The sequence below is a fragment of the Thalassophryne amazonica genome, chromosome 7, assembly GCF_902500255.1.
Source record: "Thalassophryne amazonica chromosome 7, fThaAma1.1, whole genome shotgun sequence".
Classification (NCBI taxonomy): Eukaryota; Metazoa; Chordata; class Actinopteri; order Batrachoidiformes; family Batrachoididae; genus Thalassophryne; species Thalassophryne amazonica.
In genome coordinates this window covers 40,902,666-40,918,066 of record NC_047109.1, presented here as the reverse complement: position 1 = coordinate 40,918,066, position 15,401 = coordinate 40,902,666, and the positions used below count along the sequence as shown (strand labels likewise).

At 44.0% G+C, this 15,401-nt stretch overlaps 1 protein-coding gene and 1 long non-coding RNA gene across 2 annotated transcripts; both read left to right on the top strand.

Annotated features, from left to right (window-relative positions):
• Positions 1–3,196: 3,196 nt before the first annotated feature.
• Positions 3,197–3,955, top strand: LOC117513431 (cell wall protein DAN4-like). Its single transcript, XM_034173616.1, has one exon. It carries the CDS (start codon positions 3,197–3,199, stop codon positions 3,953–3,955), a length of 759 nt encoding a protein of 252 aa, XP_034029507.1.
• A 2,807-nt stretch (positions 3,956–6,762) lies between these two features.
• Positions 6,763–14,703, top strand: LOC117513271. The gene is made up of 3 exons (XR_004561527.1): positions 6,763–6,773; positions 7,036–7,041; positions 14,523–14,703. It is a non-coding gene; the product is annotated as an uncharacterized LOC117513271 (long non-coding RNA).
• Positions 14,704–15,401: the final 698 nt, after the last annotated feature.

The window sequence follows — 15,401 nt, the reverse complement described above, 5'->3', positions numbered from 1 at the left end:
TTTTTTCTGTTACTTGATGAAATTGCTTGGGAAAGATTAAAAAAATTCCTGATATAACTGCTACACAGGAATCCTGCTCCTGCTCATATTAGGACTGCTTAACCCATTAATGTCACCCGCCTCTGGAAATGCAACATCCGCTACTGCTGCCACCACCTCTGGAGGTACATCTTCTGCCAGCACCTCTGGAAGTGCAACAACAATTACTACCACCACCACATCACCCACTACCACCACCTCTACAAGCACAACACCCACCACCACAACAGAGACAGCATCCACCACCACATCATCCCCTGCCACCACCTCTCCAAGCACAACACCCACCACAACCACAACAGGGACAGCATCCACCACCACAACACCCACTACAACCACAACACCAACCACAACAGAGACAGCATCCACCACCACATCATCCCCTGCCACCACCTCTACAAGCACAACACCCACCACAACTACAACAGGGACAGCATCCACCACCACATCACCCACTACCACCACCTCTACAACCACAACAGCGACAGCATCCACCACCACATCACCCCCTTCCACTGCCTCTACAAGCACAACACCCACCACAACAGGAGCAGCATCCACCACCACATCACCCACTACAACCACAACACCCACCACAACAGAGACAGCATCCACCACCACATCATCCCCTGCCACCACCTCTACAAGCACAACACCCACCACCACCACCATATCAGGGACAGCATTCACCACCACATCACCCACTACAACCACAACACCAACCACAACAGAGACAGCATCCACCACCACATCATCCCCTGCCACCACCTCTACAAGCACAACACCCACCACCACCACAACAGGGACTACATCCACCACCACATCACCCACTACCACCACCTCGACAAGCACAACACCCACCACAACAGAGACAGTATCCACCACCACATCATCCCCTGCCACCACCTCTACAAGCACAACACCCACCACAACAGGAGCAGCATCCACCACCACATCACCCACTACAACCACAACACCCACCACAACAGAGACAAGCACAACACCCACCACAACAGAGACAGTATCCACCACCACATCATCCCCTGCCACCACCTCTACAAGCACAACACCCACCACAACTACAACAGGGACAGCATCCACCACCACATCACCCACTACCACCACCTCAACAAGCACAACACCCACCACAACAGAGACAGTATCCACCACCACATCACCCGCTGCCACCACCTCTACAAGCACAACACCCACCACCACCACAACAGGGACAGCATCCACCACCACATCACCCACTACCACCACCTCTACAACCACAACAGCGACAGCATCCACCACCACATCACCCCCTTCCACTGCCTCTTTAAGCACAACACCCACCACAACAGGAGCAGCATCCACCACCACATCACCCACTACAACCACAACACCCACCACAACAGAGACAGCATCCACCACCACATCATCCCCTGCCACCACCTCTACAAGCACAACACCCACCACCACCACCATATCAGGGACAGCATTCACCACCACATCACCCACTACAACCACAACACCAACCACAACAGAGACAGCATCCACCACCACATCATCCCCTGCCACCACCTCTACAAGCACAACACCCACCACCACCACAACAGGGACTACATCCACCACCACATCACCCACTACCACCACCTCGACAAGCACAACACCCACCACAACAGAGACAGTATCCACCACCACATCACCCACTTCCACTGCCTCTACAAGCACAACACCCACCACAACAGGAGCAGCATCCACCACCACATCACCCACTACAACCACAACACCCACCACAACAGAGACAGCATCCACCACCACATCACCCACTACAACCACAACACCAACCACAACAGAGACAGCATCCACCACCACATCACCTACTACCACCACCTCGACAACCACAACACCCACCACAACAGAGACAGTATCCACCACCACATCACCCACTACCACCACCTCGACAAGCACAACACCCACCACAACAGAGACAGTATCCACCACCACATCACCCACTACCACCACCTCTACAACCGCAACAGGGACAGCATCCACCACCACATCACCCACTTCCACTGCCTCTACAAGCACAACACCCACTACAACAGGAGCAGCATCCACCACCACATCACCCACTACAACCACAACACCCACCACAACAGAGACAGCATCCACCACCACATCATCCCCTGCCACCACCTCTACAAGCACAACACCCACCACCACCACCACAACAGGGACAGCATCCACCACCACATCACTCACTACCACCACCTCTACAAGCACAACATCCACCACCACCACAACAGGGACAGCATCCATCACCACATCACCTACTGCCACCACCACCACAACAGGGACAGCGTCCACCACCACATCATCCCCTGCCACCACCTCTACAAGCACAACATCCACCACCACCACAACAGGGACAGCATCCACCACCACATCACCCACTACCGTCACCTCTACAACCACAACAGGGACAGCATCCACCGCCACATCACCTACTGTCACCACCACCACAACAGGGACAGCATCCACCACCACATCACCCACTACCACCACAACACCCATCACAACAGAGACAGCATCCACCACCACATCATCCCCTGCCACCACCTCTACAAGCACAACACCCACCACCACCACATCAGGGACAGCATCTACCACCACATCACCCATTACAACCACCTCTACAACCACAACACCCACCACAACAGGGACAGAATCCATTGCCACATCACCCACTGCCACCATCTCTACAAGCACAATACCCACCACCACAACAGGGACAGCATCCACCACCTTGTCACCCACTACCACCACATCTACAAGCACAACACCCACCACAACAGGGATAGCATCCACAACCACATCACCCCCTGCCACCACCTCTACAATCACAATACTCCCCACCACCACAACAGGGACAGCATCCATCACCACATCACCCCCTGCTACCACCTCTACAATCACAACACCCACCACCACCACAACAGGAGCAGCATCCACCACATCACCCACTACTACCACCTCTACAAGCACAACACCCACCACAGCAGCATCAGTATCCACCACATCACCCACTACCACCACCTCTACAACCATAACACCTACCACAACAGGAGCAGCATCCACATCACCTACTGCCACCACTTCTACAACCACAATGCCCACCACCACTACAACAGGGACAGCATCCACTACTACATCACCTACTGCCATCACTTCTACAACCACAACACCCACCACCACCACAACAGGGACAGCATCCACCACGACCTCTACAAGCACAACACCCACCACAACAGGGACAGCATCCACCACCATATCACCCACTACCACCACCTCTACAAGCACAACACCCACCACCACCACAACAGGGACAGCATCCACCACGACCTCTACAAGCACAACACCCACCATAACAGGGACAGCATCCGCCACCACATCACCCCTTGCCACCACCTCTACAAGCACAACACCCACCACCACCACAACAGGGACAGCATCCACCGCATCACCCACTACCACCACCTCTACAACCACAACACCCACCACATCAGGGTCAGTATCCACCACCACATCACCCACTACCACCACTTCTACAACCACAATACGTACCACAGCAGGAGCAGCATCCACAACATCACCTATTGCCACCACTTCTACAACCACAATGCCCACCACCACTACAACAGGGACAGCATCCACCACCACATCACCCACTACCACCACCTCTACAAGCACAACACCCACCACCACCATAACAGGCACAGCAACCACCACCACATCATCCACTTCCACTGCCTCTACAAGCACAACATCCACCACAACAGGGACAGCATCCTCCACCACATCACCTACTGCCACCACCTCTGCAAGCACAACACCCACCACAAATGCTACAGGTACAATAGCCACTTAATCATTCATGTTTTGCTTCATTTTTCTTCATGCACTTGCGCCTTTCCGTCTCTGTTCTTTGATTCTTAAATGTCATTCTTGAACATATTCATCATCTCTTCTGCTCTCATGCTGTTCACCAAAACCTACTGCACATTTTAGAGATTTCTTCTGCTTTTGTTATACATCTGATGAGGTTACTTTTTATTTTGTCTGCCACTGTAACTCCACACATCCTTTTCAGCATTCTCCAGTCTACCACATTCATCTACTTCTTCTACACTCCCTTCACTGCCCATGTCTGAGCCCCATTAATTATTGCTGGTGTGCATTTTATGAACTTTTGTTAAAAGATCTTTATCTAAAATCATAATCTAGCTTTATTAATCTTTGGATCTGACAGCTACAGTCCTCTTTTCCTTACAGGTGGTACAAATGGAACCATGATGTACAACTCTATGGCAAGTCCACATTATCTGAATAAAATCTGAACTGTATTGTGCAACGTTTCTTCAGCAATGATAAGCTCCTTCTTTATTATGTCAGCATCTCATCATCATGCCCTTTATCTCTTAAATGCAGATATCTTGCCCTTCATTCACCTGTAACTATTCAGACTGCTACATGATGTACACTCGTCAGAATGCCACACCTTGTGCTGCTGGTGACTGCTACTGTCAGGTATGGAGTCAGATGACACATGACTGCTCAAGTCATCTAGGAAAAGTGCATAGATTTGACACACATTAGAGGAAAAGATCATTGGTGTCTCTCTGCCCTCATTGGATGATGTTTTTAGGACTCACTGTCTCCGCCGAGCAAGCAGTATTCTGCATGACGGAACATACCCCTCACACCACCTTTTTTCTTTGCTTCCATCCGGCAGGCGTTGTCCGGCCTTTAAAGCCCACACCACAAGGGTGAAAAACAGCTTCTTTCCTAGAGTTGTTACAGAACTGGACAGACACTTTTTTAGGTATATTTATTACTGTTTTTAAGCTATTTAAGGGGTTTTATTAAGTTGGGTATTTTTTAATGTTAATTGATGTTTTAGAGGGATGCGTGCAATATGGGACATGTGCAGCATGGGATAAGTGTAATATGGGAATAAATGTTGCCACGGGACACTGACAGCATGAGGAATGAACACTGGGTCCGCACCGCAGGGCGGTGGATGAACCCTGCCTGTGGCGTAAATGCTTGCATGGTCATCTCAACAATTGAACCTTGTTGTTTTGATTTCCTGTTTTTACTTTATTTAGATTTGTAAAACCTTCTGAAAACCTTGGAAATGTTAGAATGGCCGAAGCAGTGGGTCACCTCTCTGAGTCCCTCAATATCATCAGAGGGAGTTATTCCTTACCATTGTTGCCTGTGTGGAGCATGTAAATAGATGAGGTTTACACAAGGCTCCCCAGATTGTGCCTGTGACATGGGTTAATGCAATAAATTTTCATCTGACGGAAATTTTTTCCTGGCAAAAATTAATGCCAGCAATTCCCTAAAATGTGGTGTAGTGGGGGCACACACTCTTTTTTCCTCAATAAATACAATAAACACATTGTACAGTATACACATCTATTCTAAATAGCCTCTAAGGAGAGAGAGAGAAAGCATAAAAAGAATGCAAAACCTGAACATAAAGGTACATAAAAGGGTGGTGGGGGGTGGGGTATAGTCTCTATTCTGCTGGGTCTGGAGGTGTTCCCCTCAGAAATCTTTTAAAAGAGCAAGTCAAATTTTTCTATATTCTGGTGAATTTTAATGGGTATGAAGCCCTCTGAAACAAAGAAAACTCACTTCAAACTGTGAAGTAAAAACACATTGTTGATTATGGGGGGTCTGGGGTTGCTCCCCCAGAAATTTTTTAAAAGAGCAAGACAAATTTTGTATATTCTGGTGAATTTTAATGGGAGTGAAGCCCTCTGAAACAAAGAAAACTCACTTCAAACTGTGAAGTAAAAACACATTGTTGATTATGGGGGGTCTGGGGTTGCTCCCCCAGAAACTTTTTAAAAGAGCAAGTCAAATTTTGTGTATTCTGGTGAATGTCAATGGGTATGAAGCCCTCTGAAAAAAGAAAACTTACTTCAAACTATGACATAAAAACACAGTATTGATTATTGGGGGGGGTCTGGGGGTCCCCCAGAAATTTTTTTAAAAGAGCAAGTCAAATTTTGTATATTCTGGTGAATTTTAATGGGTATGAAGCCCCCTGAAACAAATAAAAGTCACTTTAAACTATAAAGTAAAAACACATTGTTGATTATGGGGGGTCTGGGGTTGCTCCCCCAGAAATTTTTTAAAAGAGCAAGACAAATTTTACGACAATAAATGCTGGGCCATTAATTATTATACAGAAAACAAATGCACACAAACGTGCTGAGATGTGAACAGCATAATGCTAACTTTAACATTGAAAACGCCATAGACATGCTAACGTGTTAGCATCGGTCCTGTTTTTAAGTTATAAAATACATCTATCAACTGTTTCAGAAGACCATAACAGGTCGGTTTAATATAAAAACTGCAAATATTACTCACAGACATATGATCTTTAGGGTTTTAGCGTGGAAAAATTAAGATAAAGCGAAATAAAACAAAGAACCATCGAAGCACTGCTTCATTGGTTCAAAGCAAAACCACACCCTGCTCTACTTGGGGAAGGTCTGCCAATATTCCCATGAAGACAGGGAGGAGAAGGACCATGGCTCATGGCAAGCAGTAAACAGAGCAGAGAGGAGTGAAAATTCACACAATCCCTTCCTCCGTGGTGCGGTGCCATCCACGCTGACACTGCTGCTACTTTGATTAGCGCAGAATGGGATGTTGCTTTGACAGTGAGAGTATCATATTTCAGCCCCAAAACATGCATGACACCACGTGCGCACGCGTATGTGTGGTTAAATTTTCCAAATGATGGAAATCCGTTGTGGTGACGGAGAACTTTAAACTACAGCCTGTGAACATCCAGGGCTCGGGCATAGAGATTGAGGAAAAGTACAAATACCTGGGTGTTCACCTTAACAACAAACTGGACTGGACAAACAACAGCGTTATCCTGTACAAGAAGGTCCAAAGTCATCTCCACCTGCTGAGGAGACTGAGGTTCTTTGGTGTGTGCAGGACACTGTTGAAAACTTTTTATGATACTGTCTTGGCATCAGCCATATTTTACGTTGTGGTCTGCTGGGGTTGTGGAGGTTTAGAGAGCAACAGGAAGACACTTAACACATTAGTCAGAAGGGTTGGCTCTGTCCTGGAATGGACTCTGGAATCCATAGAGGTGGTGGATGAGAGGAGGATGTTAGATAAGCTGACATCAATTATGGGCAACCCCTCTCACCCCATACACGAGACTGTGGGAGCCTTAAGCAGCTCCTTCAGTAATAGAACTGCTGCACACGGTGCAAAACAGAACGCCTCCATAGGCCATTTATTCCAACAGCTGTTAGACTGTATAATACCATAATGTTTTTAGTACTATAACCACCTGCTGAGTTGCACTATTAGCCAGTTCTACCGCCATGTTTTTGAACTTTATTACATAATGCACATCTGTGCAATTTATCCTGTGAAATAATTTTACTATATCAATACATATTAACATTTATTCTATTTCTACATAGTCTGTTCATGTCACTATTTATTCATTCAACAGGAAACTCTGCAATCTATTTTAGTTACCTTTCTTTAATGTAAATATTTTTTCTTTACTACTGTACGACGTTTGCTGCTGCAACAAGTGATTTTCCCTGTTGTGGGATCAATAACGTTTATCTTATCTTGTCTTATCTGAAACATTTCAGAATAGATCTGAAGTTAGAGAAATATTAATAATATCCAGTACAATAGGCCTGAGGTTGTGCATTTAGCAGAAGTTACAAGTTCGGCAGCATGTCCAGTGAAATAATATCAAACTCAGTAAATCTAGGAGATGTATTAGTGATAACACTCACATCAAAAACAGGGTGCAGTGGCGGGACGAAGGAATGCTGGCATATACACTCAGTCAAATAAGTATTTGATGCATTGTTGATTTTGAAAGTTTTCCCACCCACAAAGAATGGAGAGGTCTAAAATTTTTATCATAGGTGCACTTCAACTGTGAGAGACAGAATCTAAAAAAAATTCTAGCTGACACAGACCTGTTAGTTTTTCTTTCAGAAGCCCTCCTATTCTGTATTCTTTACCTGTATTAATTGCACCTGTTTGAACTCGTTACCTGTATAAAAGACACCTGTCCACACACTGAATCAATCACACTTCAACCTATCTACCATGGCCAAGACCAAAAAGCTGACAAAGGACAGCTGGGACAAAATTGTAGACCTGCACAAGGCTGGAATGGCTTACAGGACAATTGGCAAGCACCTTGGTGAGAAGGCAAGAATTGTTGGTGTAATTATTAGAAAATGGAAGAAACACAAGATGACTGGCAGTCTTCCTCAGTCTGGGGCTCTATGCAAGATCTCATCTTGTGGGGTAAGGATGATTCGGAGAAAGCCAAGAACTACATGGGTAGGACCTGGTCAATGACCTGAAGCAAGCTGGGACCATGGTGTAACCCACATTTAAAAATGGTTACCATAAAATGCACTAAACATCCCCTAAATGTGATAAAGTAGTCATTTAGCAGCTACACTTTGTGTTGATAAAAAACTATCAGCATTTACAGGGTTAACGTTTTGCCAATAAACTGCACACTTTCTGCTCTTAGCCAATGAGCTGCTGCAAAATGGCACATTGTCCCGCCCTCCTTCTCCATGTGGAGAAGCAGACGCCTTTTTTATTCTTTTTCGCCTTCGGCATGAAGCAGGAACACTTGGTGAAAACTCAAGACAGAAAATTCTGAACACTCCGTGTGAACGGCAGACAGAAATACACAGAAAAAAGGTTGTTGAAAGTCTGGGTTGCAAGGCAGCATCATTTTAAGCCCTGTGTTATCCTTTGGAGAGATCGGTGAGAAAATTATTTTCACTATTTATAGTTTTGAGCTAATTTGCTCTGCTTTTAGTTTCACTGTAACATAATTACAGTAAGAATATTGACCAGATTTGGTTCTTTTCTGCATCTTTTAGTTGTAGAGAATTCTAAGCTTTGAGGCGGCACCATTTTGTGCTTCCCGCCATGTCCTCTGTGAAATCGGTCAGGTCCCACCCTCCCCCCCATGCTGGGTGGACCAAACTAGTGATGGCGAGCCAATTCCTCGGACGAGCTGATCCTTCTACTGCACGGTGCAGTGGGGTAGGCCAGCTGCAACAGAACGAAAGGCCCTGCCGCACCATTCCACATTCACTTCCCACTCATACACACACACACACACACACATACATTCCCCCTTGGACTTTTGGACATTTTAGTTGGAACTCTTGACTTTGGAACTCTTAAGGACTTTTATGGACGTAACACATCTTCACTTGCGGGAAGTGGATTTGGTGCAGGTTAACAGAAAGATATTTTCAGACAAGGGTTTTGTTGCTGATTGATTACTGATGGTCCATGAAATGTGGAAAATCATTTTGCATTTGAAAGTGTGATTTATAAGGTTATAAGGTAACTTTGTTGAGTAGCTTTCTTGATTATGAAATAAAGTGTACTCAAGAACTGTTGGTACCAGAAAAGAACCTTTTATTTAAAACCTTGTTTTATTTTTCTTACAAATTTTCTAAAAATACAGCCGGCCTATTCAAAAAAACAAAAACAAAAAAAATCAAGCCATTGTCTTAGTCTCATTCATTTCGCTTCTCCTGTCAGTAGCCGAACCTATTGGCACAATTGTTCATGTTCCATTAAGTTAAGTACTATTATTTAACCTAAGTGGTATCCTTGCTTTAAGTAACTTGAAAGAGTGTTACAAGTGGCGAGCCAGCCAGGAGCTATTGTGAAAGTGCATGAGACTCATTTGGTTAAACATTTCAACGATAAGAACAGTTAAGACAAATAAGTCCCCAAAACAATGTCAAAAATGGAAATAGTGACTAAAGAGTCAATTAAAATTCCAAATTCTGTAATCATAAAAGGACTTACCAACAGTGTTCTTGATGAAGAAGTTGCTACTTACCTTGGAAAACATGAGTCGGTTCACCGCCACATCCGCATAGATGATCCACAATCAGAGTTTCACCAACAGATAATCGCAGAGTTTAATCATGCTAGTGCAATGGATACATTAAGTCCCCTTTTGCCACTTAGTGTCCCAAGCTCTGCTGAACCTGAAATCACATTCGAAATTAAGAGTCTTGCAAAGGTGTACGCCACAAATGCGCAAAATGTCACCAGAGCATACATGAAACAGCTCTCGGAAATGGCCAACCTGAGTGGACACTTGCTAGAGGATATGCTCAAAGAAGAGCTAGCTATTCTAAGGGTTTCTTCTAAACCCCCAGTCTCTGTACTTGCTAACAGAGCTGAAACCAACTCACGTGCACAGGGTGACCATTTCCTTGATCCAGCAGGATGTGGACCTGCTGATTCTTGGCAACTTAATGATCTGATACCTACCCAAAATCAAAACCTGATCAATCTCAATGTGCCGAAACCACCCAATATCACACTCAACCTCAATCCACCAAGTATCCAACAAGTAGTGGTTGAACATGTAGTGCGCAGTAGTGAAAATTAACCAAATCCGTCCTTGGTTGCCACAATGAAAAAACAGCTTAAGGAGAAACAAACCAGTTTGGAAGTTTCAAACAGTGCCAACGACAAGTCCCATTTAAACTGATTCCAGCCTCCAGTGTGGGACAAGTGGCGGCTCTCGTCCCAACCATGAAAAGCTTCTTTAAAGAATGCTGAGTCAAAGACACCATCTGTAAACCTTCCAAAGGGCTTAGTTGGAACCAAAACCACAGCTAATGTCATTATTGCTGGCAATGAAACAAACTGTCTCTTAGATACAGGGTCACAGGTGACAACAGTACCTAAGAGGTTTACAAGCAGTACCTCTCAGACTTACCTATCCATCCATTGGGTGATCTTCTCGACGTAGAGGGTGCTAATGGCCCATCAGTCCCTTATTTAGGTTTTGTGGAGCTTTCTTTCACTTTCCCTAAAGATTTGTGGGTTCAGCCATTCATGTTAACATGCTGGCATTAGTCATTCCTCCTCTGCGAGCTGAGGCACAAGGGCAGGTGTTAATAGGCACCAATACTTTAGATGCCCTTCATGCTGACTTCCATCAATGCAGTGCAAACTTTAAGCCAGTCCCTTACGGTTATCGAGCGCTCCTTAAAATCCTTGAAATGCACCAGAAAACATCTAATAACTGTAGTCTTGGCTGTGCAAAACTGAAAGATAAACATCCAGCTGTCGTGGAAGCAGGGCAGACAACAGTTATTGAGGCCTCAGTGTACATCCCTAGCTCTGTCACAGAGAGATGTGCTATTGTTGAACAGCTGTTAGACTCCTCCTTGCCCAGTGGCCTGCTTGTATTGGCTGGTTTTGTCAACCTGCCAGCTAAGCAGCCCTATATTCTGCCAGTCGTGGTAAAGAATGAGACAGACCATGCCGTTGTTATCCCATCAGGCAGTGTGTTGGCTGACATCAACTGCATAACTTGAGTTCTGCATAAAGAACAAACTGTGAAAGTGTTAAGCCCCTCCAACAAACCAAAAGACTCCATCCAATCGAACATCAGCTTTTACTTTGGAAGCAATCTACCTGCAGAATGGAAAGCACGTGTCACAGAAATGCTCAATTCAATGCCTGAGGTGTTTTCACAGCATGAGCTAGATTTTGGTCACACGGATAAAGTACAACACCAGATAAAACTCAATGATGAAACCCCATTCAAGTCAAGACCTTGACCAATTCACCCTCATGATGTGGAGGCTGTGAGAAAATACCTCCAGGAACTACTCGACGTGGGAGTAATACGGATACGAATCTGAGTCCCCATTTGCTTCCCCAGTTGTAGTTATCAGAAAGAAAGATGGTTCTGTCCGCCTATGCATTGATTACAGGAGGCTCAACCTCCAGACCATCAAAGATGAGTACACACTCCCCAATCTAGAGGAAGCCTTTTCCGCACTTGCAGGGTCAAAATAGGGTCTGTGAGATCAGCAGAACGAAAGGCTCTGCCGCACCATTCCACATTCACTTCCCACTCATACACACACACACACACACACACACACATTCCCCCTTGGACTTTTGGACATTTTAGTTGGAACTCTTGACTTTGGAACTCTTAAGGACCTTTATGGACGTAACACATCTTCACTTGTGGGAAGTGGATTTGGTGCAGGTTAACAGAAAGATATTTTCAGACAAGGGTTTTGTTGCTGATTGATTACTGATGGTCCATGAAATGTGGAAAATCATTTTGCATTTTAAAGTGTGATTTATAAGGTTGAACCTGATCTGTGAATCAAACAGGGTGCACCGGGGTAACTTTGTTGAATAGCTTTCTTGATTGTGAAACAAAGTGTGCTCAAGAACTGTTGGTACCAGAAAAGAACCTTTTATTTAAAACCTTGTTTTATTTTATTTTTCTTACAAATTTTCTAAAAATACAAGCCGGCCTATTCAAAAAAAAAAAAAAAAAAAAAAATCAAGTCATTGTCTGAGTTTCATTCTTTTCGCTTCCCCTGTCAGTAGCTGAATCTATTGGCCAAGTTGTTCAAGTTCCATTAAGTTAAGTACTATTATTTAACCTAAGTGGTATCCTTGCTTTCAGTAACTTGAAAGAGTGTTACAACAGTCACAAAGATTACACTGGTAACACACTACGTTGTCATGGTTTAAAATCCTGCAGGGCATGCAAGGTCCTCCTGCTCAAGCTAGCATATGTCCAAGCCAATTTGAAGTTTACCAGTGACCATCTGGATGATCCAGAGGAGGGATGGGAGGTCATGTGGTCAGATCAAACCAAAATAGAGCTTTTTGGAATCAACTCCACTCGCCATGTTTGGAGGATGAGAACAACTCCAAGAACACCATCCTGACTGTGAAGCATGGGGGTGGAAACATCATTTTTGGGGGTGCTTTTCTGCAAAGGGGACAGGATGACTGCACCATATTGAAGGGAGGATGGATGGGGTCATGTATTGAGAGATTTTGGCAAATAACCTCCTTCCCTCAATAAGAGCACTGAAGATGGGTCATGGCTGGGTCTTCCAGCATGACAATGACCCGAAACATACAGCCAGGGCAACTAAGGAGTGGCTCCGTAAGAAGCATTTCAAGGTCCTGGAGTAGCCTAGTTCGTCTCCAGACCTGAACTCAATAGAAAATCTTTGGAGGGAGCTGAAACTCGAAACCTGATCTGTATGGAGGAGTGGATGAAAATCCCTGCTGCAGTTTGTGCAAACTTGGTCAAGAACTACAAGACACATTTGACTTCTGTAATTGCGAACAAAGGTTTCTGTACCAGATATTAAGGTCTGTATCAAATACTTATTCCATGCAATAAAATGTAAATCAATCATTTAAAAATCATACAATGTGATTTTCTGATTTTTTTTTTTTTTTTTAGATTCTGTCATTTGAAGTGTACCTATGATAAAAATTACAGACCTCTCCATTCTTTGTAGGTGGGAAAACATGCAAAATCGACAGTGGATCAAATACTTATTTGCCTGACCCCCGGCATATGTTTTTGTGCACCATTTTTCTAATTTTAATCAGAAATGTTTCCTATGATGGATTTGTCAATCGGTCCTGCCTTTGTTCATAGAATTTTGCAAGGATCGGCAGATTCATGTTGCAAGTATAATACAAACTTGTGCTGGGTCACTTATGACCCCAGGAAGATCTATAAGATTTTCGATGTTATAGCTTCAAATGGTATTGTAATTTGCCAACTCTAATCATTATATTTTACTGTCTTGCAGTGAAGCATGGCCAACAAACCTAGAACAGCAAGATTTACAGCTGCACAAGCATTGAGACTGATTCTTGATGCCCAGAGTGATGATGAAAAGGATGATGTACAAGTATATTAGAGAGTGAAATAAATATGAAGAACCCTAAAACAATCAATTATATAGAAGTATTCCAATATAAAGTCAATGGGGTCATAAATAACCCCACTCGATTGTATGCGGTGTTAATAGGTTGGTCGCTTGAGAGTTAACATAATGTCATTTATTTTCTTTTTGAAGTCATCTATGAAATCTTGGGCTGCAAAATGGAGAGTGACTTACAGATTGTTGTCAGGGAATAAGTGTTGCCACTGTGTCGAACAGGAACTTTGAATTATACTTGTTTTTGTTAATCAAATCAGAGGATTAGGCCTGTTTTTTAGCCAATAGTGCATACTTATAGTCTAGAATAGCATTGTACAATGCAAGGTGGAAAACTTCTAGTTTTGCACCTTGACATTTTCACTCTAGCCCCCAAGACGTGCTTGAGATCACATAGGTGATCATTGAACCAAGGCGGGTATGTTATGAGGGCGTGGGTTCAGTGTAGATGGAGCAATCATGTCCAGTGTGGTCGTGAGCGCTGAGTTTAAGCTGTCCACATGACTCCCTACTGAATGGTCATGTTCTGAAAGTTACGATAACATATCAGACAGTCTGGCTCCAAGTTTAATTGTAGTTGAGGAGTTGATGTGTCACCATGATGATAAATAAGTGTCAGAGACTGTAAACTTAATAAGTGAGTGATCTGAAACCACCGATGCAAGAGACACAATGTCAGTATTTGAGACAGTAATACCACAAACAAGAACCAAATCCAGGGTATTTCCACTAATGTGAGTCAAACCCTGAATGCATTGCTCGAATCCTAATACATCTATAATGTCCATGATTTGCAGATGGGGTCAGAAGGCTTATAGTTGTAAGCAGAAGTTTGGGCCCCCTGATAATTTTCATGATTTCCTTTATAAATCATTGGTTGTCTGGATCAGAGATTAAATATATCATATAGCAGATGAACACACTGATATTTGAGAAGTGAAATGAAGTTTCTAGTATTTACAGAAAGTGTGCAATAATTATTTAAACAAAATTAGGCAGGTGCATAAATTTGGGCACCCTTGTCATTTTATTGATTTGAACACATTTAGCACTAATTATTGGAACAAAAAATTGGTTTGGTAAGCTCATTGACCTTTGACCTCCTTACACAGATGAATCCAATCATGAGAACAGGTATTTAAGGTGGCCATTTGCAAATGTTCCCCCTCTTTGCATCTCTTATCATGAGTGGCAACATGGAAGCCTCTAAACACCTCTCAAATGACCTGAAAACAAAGTTTGTTCAAGATCATGGTTTTAGGGAAGATTACAAAACACTATCTCAGAGATTTCAGCTGTCAGTTTCCATTGTGAAGAATATACTGAGGAAATGGAAAACTACAGGCACTGTACTAGTTAATGCATGAAGTGGCAGGCCAAGAAAAATCTCAGATAAGCTGAAGCGAAGGATGGTGAGAACAGCCATAGTCAACCCACAGACCTGCTCCAAAGACCTAAAACATGATCTTACTGCAGATAGTGTCTCTGTGCATCGTTCAA

Coding starts and splice junctions, on each gene's coding strand:
- LOC117513431 (XM_034173616.1), top strand. CDS start 3,197: ATGCCCACCACCACTACAACAGGGACAGCATCCACTACTACATCACCT.